General features: G+C 38.4%; 1 protein-coding gene across 1 annotated transcript in view; it reads right to left on the reverse strand.

Annotated features, from left to right (window-relative positions):
- Positions 1-13313, reverse strand: part of CNGB3 (cyclic nucleotide gated channel subunit beta 3) — a 170822-nt gene that overhangs the window by 45879 nt on the left and 111630 nt on the right. Inside the window, exons 11-13 of the mRNA XM_004047247.5 lie at positions 12777-12918; positions 8938-9097; positions 5995-6092 (exon numbers count right to left, since the gene is read on the reverse strand). Of these exons, the coding sequence (XP_004047295.5) occupies positions 5995-6092; positions 8938-9097; positions 12777-12918 (400 nt within the window). The remainder of the gene's footprint in view (positions 1-5994; positions 6093-8937; positions 9098-12776; positions 12919-13313) is intronic.

Below are 13313 nucleotides of genomic sequence, written 5' to 3' on the forward strand. Positions count from 1 at the left end.
AGTGCTGGAATAACAGCCATGAGCTACCGCACTGGGCCAGCTTGACTTTTGACTCTAGTGAAACTTTTCCAGTTCCTTCCCACCTTATCAGTAATCCAGATAGGGTTGGTAGAGAACTGCAGCTAAGAATGATAGAGTGGTGTAAAGAAAGCCGTGCTCAAACTGTCCCAATACGTAGAGCTCAATGACCTCAGTCAGGTAAGTTGTTTGCTCTCCGTAAAATGGGATAGTAACAAAGCTTTCATTGGAAGCGTATTAGTTTGTTAGGGCTGCTATAACAAAGTTATACAGGCTGTGTGCTTTAAACAACAGAAATTATTTTCTCACAGTTCTGGAGGCTAAAGGCTTAAGATCAAGGCATCAGCAGGTCTGGTTTCTTCTGTGGCCTCTCTGCTTGGCTTGCAGATGGCTACCTTCTCACCGTGTCATTACATGGCTTTTCCTCTGTGCACTTGCACCCATGGTGTCTCTGTGTGTCCAAATATCCCCTTCTTATAAAGACACCAGTCAAATTGAATTAGGACCCATCCTCCTAGCCTCATTTTAACTGAATCACCTGTTTCAGTAAACAGGTTAATACTTTTGCATGCTTATGAGCTTTCGCCCAGGTGCCTCTAGCTTCTCACTCCATAGGCTCCTACGCGTCCTTCTAGGTCCCACACCTGGACCATTCCCTCCTTTGTGCACTCAGCTCTCTGGGTGCAGAGGTGGCTTTCAGTGAAGGGAGGAGACTGGTTCAGAAGCAGTGCAAGGATCAGTCAGGTATAAATTATGAGATGTAGGGTGGAGGATCACTATTCATCCTATTTCCTTCCTAAGAAAATAAATTTGTATAAATTGCTAAGACTATCTCTATGAAAATAAATTTAGAAAGATTCCATACCTACATATTTTCTACCTCACTTGGCTTTACAAAAAAAAAACTTCTTCATGTAACAGAAATATAAATGTAAATGGGTTCTTTCTGGAAAGAACTGTATCTTTAACAGAAATGTCAGGAAAGAATGAATCTAAGTTATATACAACATTAGCAAGACGTGAAGATTTAACCTTTTTTCTCAATCAGATGTTGCTGATTTGGTGGAGTACCAAAAAGTACATATAGAAAGAAAAAAACTATGAGGCAAAAAACTAGTATTTTCCCAAATAGGAGATGATCCCATAAAAGTCATTGGTATCTAATTTAAAGCATTTGTTTTCCTTTAGAAAAGAGTTACTTACTGTCACTTATTCTCAATTAAGTTCGTCATTCAGGTATAATGAGTTTTATAATATTTTAAAACACTGTTAAGATAATTTAGCTTAGTGACTTTCACACATTTCTGAACATACCTATAATAAGACATACATTTTCATTGTGCTTAGTACACACATAAATATGTATATGTGATTTTAAAAATAAAACATACAAAAATTTTATAATACCTACTCTTATGTATGAGGCACTCTGCTATTTTCTTTTTAAAATTTTTTATTTACTTTTTCATTTTTATTTAATTTCAATAGTTTTTGGGGAACCAGTGGTTTTTGGTTACACAGATACATTCTTTAGTGGTGATTTCTGAGATTTTGGTGCACCTGTCACCGAAGCAGTGTACACTATACCCATTGTGTAGCCTTTTATCCTTCACCCCCCTTCCCACGCTTCTCCCTGAGTCTCCAAAGTCCATTATATTATTCTTATGCCCCTGCATCCTCATAGCTTAGCTCCCACTTATAAATGAGCTAAGCTATACCCACTTATAAATGAGTATATACAATATTTGATTTTCTATTCCTGAGTTACTTCACTTAGAATAATTGTCTCCGGCCAGGCGTGGTGGCTCACACCTGTAATCCCGGCACTTTGGGAGGCCGAGATGGGCAGATCAGGAGGTCAAGAGATTAAGACCATCCTGGCCAACATGGTGAAACCCTGTCTCTACTAAAAATACAAAAATTAGCTGGGCATGGTGGCACTACTCAGGAGGCTGAGGCAGGAGAATCGCTTGAACCTGGGAGGCACAGGTTGCAGTGAGCCGAGGTTGTGCCACTGCACTACAGCCTGGGTGACAGAGCGAGACATTGTTTAAACAACAAAAAAAGGAATAATGGTCTCCAACTCCAAGTTGCTGCAAATGCCATTATTTTGTTCCTTTTTATGGCTGACGGGTATTCCATGGTATATTGGTGTGTATATACAAATACATCAATATGTAGTACAGGTGTCTGCAACTTAGAAATGGAGTTTACAGTTGAGTGTTATTTTGCAGAACAATGTAGAGTAAGTCTCATTCCTTGGTCATATAACAGACTTTAGTATATGAAACTTCTGCTGCCCTTGAATTTATTTATTTTTCTCACAACTAAACATCCTCAGCATCTACACATTTTCTTTTGGGGCCATTCTTCTTTTTTTTTTTTGAAAATGTAGTAATAACTTACGTAAAATGAAATATACAGATCTTAAGGGACAGTTGGATCAATTTTGATAAATGTATACACTTATGTACCTTCCCCGGCAAGACAAAAAACATTTCCATCACCATACAAAGTTCCCTCATGCTTCTTCCTAATCAATCTCCTCATCCCCATTCACCACCAGAAGCAATCATTAATCTGACTTCCACCATTACAGAATAATTTATGTTGCCCAGGCTGATCTTGAACTCCTGGCCTCAAGCTATCATCCTGCCTCCACCTCCCAAAGTCCTGGGATTACTGGCATAAGCCATGGAACCTGGCCTGCAATATTTTCCTTTTGGACCTAGGTTTAGAATTTTACTTTTATGCTTGTTGACGTTAATCTTGTTGGCTTTGCTTGTTGTTTCAAAGTATTCAGTAATTTTAAATTTTGTAATAAATTTTATTATATTCCTTCTTTCTTTGTGTCATCTGCCAATTTGAAAACCACATCTTTTATATGATCATCAAAATATTGATGGAAATCTAGCACAGGACATAGCTAAGAAAAGAGTCCTAGAATACTGACCTAACTCTAATAACTTAGAGTCATGGGTTAACCTAATGCTGGGAGTGACTATGCCTAACCATTCTACTATACAGCTTCTGCTGCTTCATCTTGTTTCTAATATTATTGATTATATAATTTTAAGGCATATCCTTCTGTCTGGATTACATTTTTTCTCCTTTCCATACTTACATCTTAAGTGATCACATTGAGTCCTTTGGCTTGAAATACACCAATATGCTGACAGGTCCAAATGTATTGCTCCAGCTTGGGTGTCTCCCCCAAACTCAGATTTATAAACCAAACTGCCTACGTGAAATTTTCAACTGGAATCTAGCGGTCACCTCATCAAACGAACACATCTGTTTTTGTGCTGATATTTAAAGAACACCACAGACTGGGTAATTTATAAATAATAGAAATTTATTTCTCACAGTTCTGAAGACCGAGAAGTCCAAGATCAAGGCATTAGCAGGTTTGGTGTCTGGTGAGGGCTGTTGTTTCTTCCAAGATGGCGCCTTGTTGCTGCATCCTCCAGATGGGAAGAACACTGTGTTCTTACATAGTGGAAGACTAGGAGGGCAAGAGAGTTCTTCCTTCCCCTTGAGACCTTTTATAATGGTGCTAAACCCATTCACGAGGGTGGAACCCTCAAGACTCAATCACTTCCCAAAAGGCCACATGTCTTCATGCTGTTGCATTAGGGATTGAGTTTCCACATGATTTCTGAAGAGGACACCATTATCCAAATCATAGCAACATCCAAAAACAAAGAGTTGGTTTCCAGCCCACCCAACCTACACTTACTTTAAAGTTTCCTATTTTGCAAATGATATCTTTGTTCTTCTTGTTCCTCAGGCCTAAATCCTTGGAGTGTCATTTTTGGTCCCTTTCTGTCTCTTACCCTCTTCACGTAATCAAACAGGAAAAACTATGGGCTTTTTGGGTTTGAATATACACAATATTTGGCCACTTCTCAAAAACTCTGCTTCAATAACCCTGGGTCTGTTCACCATCATCTCTTCCACAGATGGTTGTGATAACTTCCATTTGGCCTCCCTGCCTTCCACATTTACTTCCTAAGGCCTTTTCTTCACACAGCAGGAAAGATCCTGTTCAAACTGGTCTTGAATAGGTCATTTTCTGCTCAAGAGCCTCAGTGTCTTTGCAACTCAGAGTATAATTTACAGTCTATAGATGGCTGGGCGCAGTGGCTCATGCCTGTAATTCCAGCACTTTGGGAGGCTGAGGGGGGCAGATCACTTGAAGTCAGAAGTTCAAGACCAGCCTGGCCAACATGGCGAAACCCCGTCTCTACTAAAAATACGAAAATTAGCTGGGTGTGGTTGTGCATGCCTGTAATCCCAGCTACTTGGGAGGCTGAGGCAGGAGAATCACTTGAACCCGGGAGGCAGAGGTTGCAGTGGGCTGGGATTGTGTCACTGTACTCCAGCCTGGACAACAGAGCAAGACTCTGTCTCTAAATAAATAAATAAGTAAATAAATAAATAAAGTCTACAGATCCTCCAAGCCCCTCCATTAACTGCCGACTGCCTCAGCCTCCCTTTTTTTTCACTCTTCTCTGACTACTCTTGCTTCCACCACTCTGCCTTTGCTCCAGACACTCTGGCTTCCTTGCAGTGTGTTTCTAGCTCAGGGCATCGTGTCATCCGTCCTTCCGTAATATTCCCTCCTGTCCTCATTCCTCTCTCTCCTCTCCCATCTGTGTAGCTCACTCCCTTGCTTCTTGCAGTCCTCTGCTTAAGTGCTCAAATGCATTTAATCAGAGAGGCCTTTCTTGCCAGTACCACCCTCATCCTTCTTAACCTGTGACATGGCTGGGATCTGTGTCTCCACCAAATCTTTTGTCGAATTGCAATCCCCAGTGTTGGACGTGGAGCCTGGTGGGAGGTGATTAAATCACAGGGGTGGATTTCCTATGAATGGTTTAGCACCATCCCCTTTGGTACTGTCCTCATGACAGTGAGTGAGTTCTCATAATATCTGGCTGCTTAAAAGTGTGTGACACTGACCACGCCTGCCTTGGTCCTGCTCCTGCTATATAAGATGCCTGCCCCTGCTTTGCCCTTTGCCATGATCAAAAGCTCCCTGAAGCCTCCCCAGAAGCAGATGCTGCTGTGCTTCCTGTACAGCCTGCAGAACCATGACCAAATAAACATATTTTCTTTATAAATTACCCAGTCTCAGGTTTTTTTTTTAATAGCAATGTGAGAACAACCTATACAACCTGCTTAACTTTGTTCATGGCGTTATCGCCTCCACACATTTTATGCGTTTATTTTTCATTCCCTTCTTCTGGAATTTAAGCTCCACTTGAGTATTTGTTTTCAACTATTATATTCTCAGTGGCTAAAGTGGTGCCTGAAACATGGTGGGAACTTCATAAATACTTGTTGAATGAATTAATTGAATGGATGAGTCGGTGAATGCTATACCCAGAAGGAAATATTAGGTGAGAAAAATTTATATGTGATATAATGCATAAAAAGAGTAGTAATACTTAAAACATTCAAAAAGTTAAAAATTTCTTTGTTATAATTTTTTTTTCCTGAAACAAAAAGCTTCTAAATTAAAATTTGGCCATTTTAAGAGTCTAAATCCAAAGTATTTGTAATAGAAGACATGATTAGGTATAATTCTCTGAATGTCAGGCCATTACAGAGCTATTCTGGAGCCTGATTTGTTGTGAATTGCCAAGGCACATTTATAGATGGGAGGTGATACACGTACTAGCAAAGACATAGAGCCATATAATTTAAATTATATTTAAATTAATGCAAGAAGAGTCTGAAGAACTCTTCTTTTTTGACACCAATTAGAAGAGAAAGAGGGTTCTAAAGAATAAGCCGTCTGCTGAAGAGAGACCTGTAATTTATTTGACTCTTTAATTCCACATAATTTCTCTAGGTTATTTTGACTTTGTTAAAACATAAGGCAAAAAAACTCATAAATGCTGTATAAATCAAGAGCTTAGATTCCATAGAGAAATAGATACAGAGTCTATTAATTGTAAAAGCACTTGCCTTGAACAAGTCGACTTTGCTGATGATGCTGAAGTTCACATCAATGGCGAGGGCTAACTGGACCGTAGTTGGCAGGGTCTTAAGCAAATCAGACTCATCTTTATAAAGATAAACACATCAAACCCCGATGCAGAATAATTAATGAAATAAGTCACCAAGGTACAAGTAGAAAAATTTTAAAAATAAAGGACACAAAATGCAAACTCTTTTTATACATAATTAGATGCATCAGATTCTATATTTTCATTACTTCTGTTGGACCTCCATACCTATTACAATAACATTATTATGCTTATGCAATAAAAGAAGTATTTTTAACCCTGGATGACATACTGAATAATTCCAGAACATTATGCTTGCTGAAACTTTAGCTATGAAACGTAATGATCATAGCACAAAGGCTAGTGAACAAGCTAGCATGGCTGAAGGATCTAGTTCTTATTTTCTGATTCTATTGATTCCAGCCTTAGCATTCAAGGGATGGCAAATAATAATGAGCGCCATGTGGCACTGGAGAGCGTACAGAGCTCTGTCACACCCATTATCTTATTTGACCCTTGTGACAACCCCAAGGGTAAATGTTCTCATTCCTACTTTGCAGAAAGAAGAAAAACAAAAAGAACTGAAGCCCTGAGAAGCTGTAAGTGACTTGCTCCATTGTGCATAATTAGTAGGTGGCTCAGCTGGGATGGAATCTAAAGAAAAAATGTGCTAAGAGAGTAAATTCAAATTATTGTTATTTACTTGCTTATTAACTCAATGAAGAATGTGAATACATTACAGATTTTTCTACATGTGAATTAAATGATGGGCTTCAGGCTGATAAAATGTTCCGTAAACAAAATTGCCTATTCTTTTTTTTTCTTTTTTTAAAACCTTGTATTTTAAGTTCTGGGGTACATGTGCAAGTTTGTTATATGGTAAACTCATGTCATGGGGATTTATTAGAGAGATTATTTCATCACCCAGGTATTAAGTTTAGTACCTATTCATCGTTTTCCCTGATCCTGTCCCTCTACCCACCCTCCACCCTCCAGTAGGCCAAGGGTCTGTTTGTTCCCCTCCAGAAAATTCCCTATTCTTAATGGTTAGAATTCCAAGAGTTTCTGAGAGTTGATTTTTTTTAATGTTTTCTTATATTATTTAGAAAAGAGAGCAATTGCTGTATTACATCCCTATTTTGATTCAATATAGATTCTAATTATGAAAATCCTTCATATATAAACACAGTTTATTGTTTCTGAGGGCTGTCTCTACTTACCTCCTAAGCCAAGGAGTTGAATCATTATCTACCTTCGCTAAGGGGTGCGAGGCAAGAAGCCTGGCACCACTCCTTTTGTTGCTCTGCCTGCCCACTTCAGATGCCCTCAAGTAGCTGCAGATGTTCTAGAGAGAGGCATGTTGTTTTGGTCATTCAGGAAGAGATTCTAAACACAAGGCTGGAGTTTTAAGAGGCTTAAAAGTGTCAGAAGGGTGAAGAAAAGACCCTACCATAATAACCAGTGGTTTCTGTCTGCTCTTAGGAACCTTTGTGATTTGAGAATTTCATTGTAATTTGCACTCTGGAGCATTTTTGGCTTCTTAGTGGCACTAATTCCTATTTCATATGGTAAGAACAAACTAAAAGTTGAGTTTCATTATTGTCAACTAGCAGTGCATTATCTTCAACTTATTTTATATCCCTCAGTAACAATTATTTTTAACTGCAGTAGTATAGTGGTATAGTTGTAGACACCATTAATTATTTAGCATCTCATGGAAGCAATTGTGTGCCCTGAGGCGGGATGGGAGTGGCCTGAAAAGCTGCTGCTTTCTATTAGTACAGTTGACCCTTGAACAACACGTGTTTGAACTACACAGGTCCACTTATACAAGGATTTTCTTCCACCTCTGCTACACCTGAGAGCAAAGCCAACTCCTTTTTCTCCTCCTCAGCCTTCTCAACAGTGAAGATGAGGAGGATGAAGACCTTTACGATGATCTACTCTCACTTAATGACTATAAGTATAGTTCTTTTCCTTATAATTTTCTTAATAACATTTTCTTTTCTCTAGTTTATTGTAAGAATATGGTATATAATACAGATAACATACAAAATGTGTGTTAATCGACTGTGTATGTTATCAGTAAGGCTTCCAGTCAACAGTAGCCTATTAGTAGTTCAGTTTTGGGGGAGTCAAAAGTTATATGTGGATTTCTTTCTCTTATTTTGAGACAGAATCTGGCTCTGTTGCCTAGGCTGGAGTGTAATGGTGCGTCACCACATTCTGCTAATTTTTGTATTTTTAGTAGAGATGGAATTTTGCCATGTTGGCCAGGCTGGTCTTGAACTCCTGACCTCAAGTGATCTCCCTGCCTCAGCCTCCCAAAATGCTGAGATTACAGGAGTGAGCCACCATGCCCAGCCTCAAAAGTTATATGTGGATTTCTGACTGTGGAGTGAGGGTTGGCATTCTTAACCCCCACTTGTTCACGGGTCAACTGTACTGTGTTCTGGGTAAGAGAGTGATATTGCAGTAAGAGCAAGAGTTTGGAAGAGAAGAGATGCAGGTCTGAGTTCTAATTAGACTGTGTGCTGGCTCTGTGTCTTCGCCCAAATTTCTCAGTTAGGAGCCTCCATTTTCTTCCCTTCAAAGGGATAGACAATGCCTAATTTTCCCACTTCCTTTTTTGTATGTGTGACTATATGAGACAATGTGTGTAATACCGAGCATCCAGAAGATGCTGATTAAAATTTAGCCTTTTCTCTTCCAAGGTTTTCAAAACCAGTAAGATATTTATATTTCAGGAAAAAAAAAACCTGTAGCATTAAATGAATGCTTTAAGGATCATTTAGTTGTTTTTCAACCTTTTGTTCAAATCCAATTAGTCTCTGCTACCTTACAGAATTTTCATCATATGACAAGGTTTACAGGAATTTAATCGGTAATCTGCCATGCTTACCTAGCATTCGTTGAGAGTCCCATGTATATTCATACCAAGTCCTAACTCGCTTTTGTACAAGTTTAGGAATGGAGTAATTGTTCATGTAGGCAATGGTATCATCCATGCAGGCGCGGAAGTAGTTCTGATTGGCTGTAGCTGCTCCAATCACATCTCTCATCTAAAACCATAAATATGGTCACTCCACGCCCAGCAGAGGAAATGAGTTAATAAAAGTCAAATTACATGTTTTCCACATGATATACTCCCTTCTAATGCCCTGATTACTTGATTTTATTCATTCATTCATTTTTATTTTATTTATTCTTGCCCAGACAACTTTTCAGCAGTGGCTCACTTGATTTTAAACATACTGATTTTAGGTCCTAATATCACCCACTTCCATAAAATATTGGGCAAATTATATTATCTCTCTGATCCAATAAGGACAACAATAAGACCTGTAGGACAAACCAAGTGAGAATTCAGCCATGTAATGCATAGGACTACACATAATCTTCTTTGCAAACTTGTATTTTACTGCAGAAATGTTAGTATACATTGAAAAAATTATACAGCTGTGCTTATGCGAGGAGTGTGCAATAAAAGTTGAGCAATTGTCTGGCAGAATGGCTAGTCCATTTTGGTGAGTCTTACTTTGAATGCATCCTTCATAGATTATCCATTGTGGCTATATAGACTCAATTCATCATGAAATTGCAACCTCTGTACTTCCCTTTGTGTTGTTTAGACAGATAAAATCAAATCTCATCATGCTTAAGGCACAGTATTCAGCAGAAGTTGAAATGTGCTGAAATTACTGAAGCATCATCTACTGCTGTGACAATTCTTAAGAAACTGTCAGGTTTTAGTTCTTGGATGTTTATAACTCACCCATAAAAACCCACTCTAGGTTAAAAGCTGATCTTTAAGGTCTCAGCACAAAAAAGATATATAGCTCGACTCTTCCTCTCACATAGAGGGAGGCAAGTGGCTGTAAATATGCTTTGACTGTGGGTTTATAATAGGGAGGAAAACCAGGGCCTCACTTTCACACTCCTAAGACTTTGCTCATTCATTTTAGGAGCTGTTGAGCCTTTTCTGCTTATGGAAAAACGACTCATTCTTTGAAGTCTAGCTCAAATGGCTCTTTTTAATTGTGATGCCCTCCTCAGTTTCCATTTTTAGAGCCAAAAAATTCTTCTACATATTAAAACTATCTGTGGAGGAGCTATGCAGCTAGTCCAACTGTATATATCTTTTTGAGTCTCTTACTCCTCAGTGGCTCTTCCAAATATTCCTCAACAACCTCAATTCCTAGATCTCACTTTTCCATGCTGTTCTTGGCTGATAACTTACATTACCTAGTCACCTAAGGCTGGGAGACTTGGTATGTTAGGAGAGGGCTTGGGAGATTTAATAGAGTATTAAGTTGGGAAGCAAGGACTATTAAAAGCATTATTGATTGCTGTTGAGGCTCCAATAATTTGTAGTGACAGTAATTTGAATGGTTTGTGTGATATCCTTCAGCAACGCTGGGTTTGGTTGTTGTAGGAGTTGAGGAAGATGTACATTCTATAATGGATTCCAGGCTAGGGAAGTACATGAGAGTATGAGAGGAAGAAAAATGTCAGTTTCTGTGAGTTGTATCAGAAAATAGAATATTGTAGTTAAAATGTGATGATTGGCTGGGTGCAGTGGCTCCATGTCTGTAATCTCAGCATTTTGGGAGATGAGGTGGGAGAATCACTTGAGGCCAGGAGATCAAGACCAGCCTGGGCAACATAGTGAGACTCCATTTCTACAAAAAATAAATGAAGAAAAGAATTAGCCAGGCATGATGGCACGCACCTGTAGTCCCAGCTACCTGGGAAGCTGAGGTGAGAGGATTGCTTGAGCCCAGGAGTTTGAGGCTACAGTGAGCTATGATTAAGCCACTACACCCTAGCCTGGGCACAGAGCGAGACCCTGTCTCTTAATAAAAAAAAAGTGATGATTAGTTCCATTGTATGGTCTCTATGTGGGAATTTTGAGAGAGTGGAAGGTTTTTTTCTGTCCCAGGCTTTTAAACTTTTATTTCTATCTGTTCCCCTGCTCAGCATCTTTTATTCACTATGAGAGTTTGAGGCACATATCTGTATCTCTAGCCTCAATCTTTCTCTTGTGGTCTACTACCACATTTTCAGTGACTTGATATTCCTTCTTGTTCCTATTGGAACCTCAAATCCAATTTAAAAGCAGATGTGGTGTGGTGTATAAAACAGCACTTTTCAAACATTCGTGTGTGTATGAATCACTTGACGATTTTGTTAAAATACAAGTTCTGATTCACTAGTCTGAGGTGGGGCTTGAACTCTGAATTTCTCAAGTGCTGCTGCTGCTGCTTGTCCAAAGATTACACTATGAGTAACAAGATAATTGAACTGGTGCTAGAAATAGTATTTTAGTCTTGATGTGAAAATCGTCTTGCACATAGTAAGTGCTCAATACATGTTAAATTTTACTGTTATTATCAGTGTTATTATATATGGTTCTACCATATGACCCTATGAACTACATGTATGAATCAGGGATGCCTCTTAATCTCTTTAAACTGGAGTTTTCTCATTTGTAAAACAGAGAAAAAATTGACTGTGATATGACAACTTCACTTTGATTTTACTAGAAATTATAAAATAATGTGATTTTTGCTATTTATATTCAAATGGATTTGAATTTAGTATCTCTCAAACCAGCTTCCTATTTCATTGTTAATATAATCTCCCCAGCCATGAAGATAATGATATTTTATACTTAACAATTTTTAGCTCTTAGTGTTCATCTTCCTAAACCTAAATATTTTCTACATAGAGTTTACTTTACTACCCCTCTCTGTATTTCATTAACATGTTAAGGCTGGAGCTGCCATATCCCCGTGTATCTGTATTAACCTGTTTTATTTTCTATGTTTTGATATGTTAATATCAGAGACTTTGCTGACTGAGGCCTTGCTTGTTTCTCCCACGGTTAGAGATGGTGGCCAAATCTCCTGAGAGTGTGTCTTCCATGCGTAAACTAACTAATCTGGAACCCATATCCCAACTGCCTTCTGTATCAGGTTCCTCCATGGGCTCCTATATTCAGGCCACTATCCACCTGTCCTACAAAAAAATTAGCTTGGCGTGGTGGGGTGCAACTGTAGTTCCAGCTATTTGCGGGGCTGGGGTGGGTAGATCCCTTGAGCCCAGGAGGCTGAGGCTGCAGTGAGCCATGTTTGTGCCACTGCTCCCCAGCTTGGGTGACAGAGCAAGACCCTGTCTCAAAAAAAAAAGAAAAAAAAAAAAAAGGGCTCTATCCTTTGTAAGTGCCAACTATCTTCAATATAATAATTTATGTATTTAATTTCTTACTAGACTGGCTTTTTTGAGAATAAATACAAGGAGATGCTATAGTAAACATTTGTGAAACAATAACTTATTATTTTATATGGCATTTTGTAGCCTCTGGTTTAAATGACCTCTGAAGTCAATTATAACCCAGTGATTTTATAACAATATTTGAAATTTAAGTAAATAAAAGAGATTTTAATGGTTTTCATTAGGGTCCAAGTAAAAAGTTAACTTAGAAACAACTTTCTCTGAGAGTTCAAACTAATGCTATTTGCTGACAGGTCTTTTGATAGATTTAATGGCTTAAAAATGGAAAAGCACTGTTGATCTAATCACATCTTCCTTCAACTCATTAAAATAGAAGAAAGTTAGTTCAAAAAATGAAGAACCAGACAGATTTTAATTTTAATTTTTCCTCCATAAAGTTTACGAAGACTTGTTAGTCTTTCAAAATGACAGCACTGTGTATCCAGTGATTCATACTCAGCTTACCTGACCAATTAAACTGGAGAACACAAAAACTCCAGAAAAAAAATTCAAGAGTTGAAAAACAATTTCAAATAAAGTTTGTGGTTCTGGAAGTCCACCAATGGTAATTAAAGTTCGAACTGCCCAATAATAACATCTCAGATACCTGTGAAAACAGAAGATATACATTTTGCTTTTTTTCTGTATCATCGAAAGACCACTATTCTTGGGAGAATATAGTACTATTAAATTATAACAAATTTCCTACTAATCAAGATTTTCTTTCTCTAGACAGCACTGGCAAACACCATGTGTGCTAATGTAAACTTCTCAATAAACACTGTGAAATGATGAAACAAGCCCAAGGAGGGTGTTTACTAGCCGTTACCAAAATTTGGTGGTCTAAATAACCACCATTTTCATTAGGCTTATAGTTTTATGGGTCAGAATTTTGTGCAAAGCCCAACAGAGATGACTCATTTATGTTCCATGATGACTGGGCCCTCAGCTGGTATGAGTGGAATGGCTGGAGATATCTGGAAAGATTCGATGGAGGCCAAA

Source organism: Gorilla gorilla, chromosome 7, assembly GCF_029281585.2.
Source record: "Gorilla gorilla gorilla isolate KB3781 chromosome 7, NHGRI_mGorGor1-v2.1_pri, whole genome shotgun sequence".
NCBI lineage: Eukaryota > Metazoa > Chordata > Mammalia > Primates > Hominidae > Gorilla > Gorilla gorilla.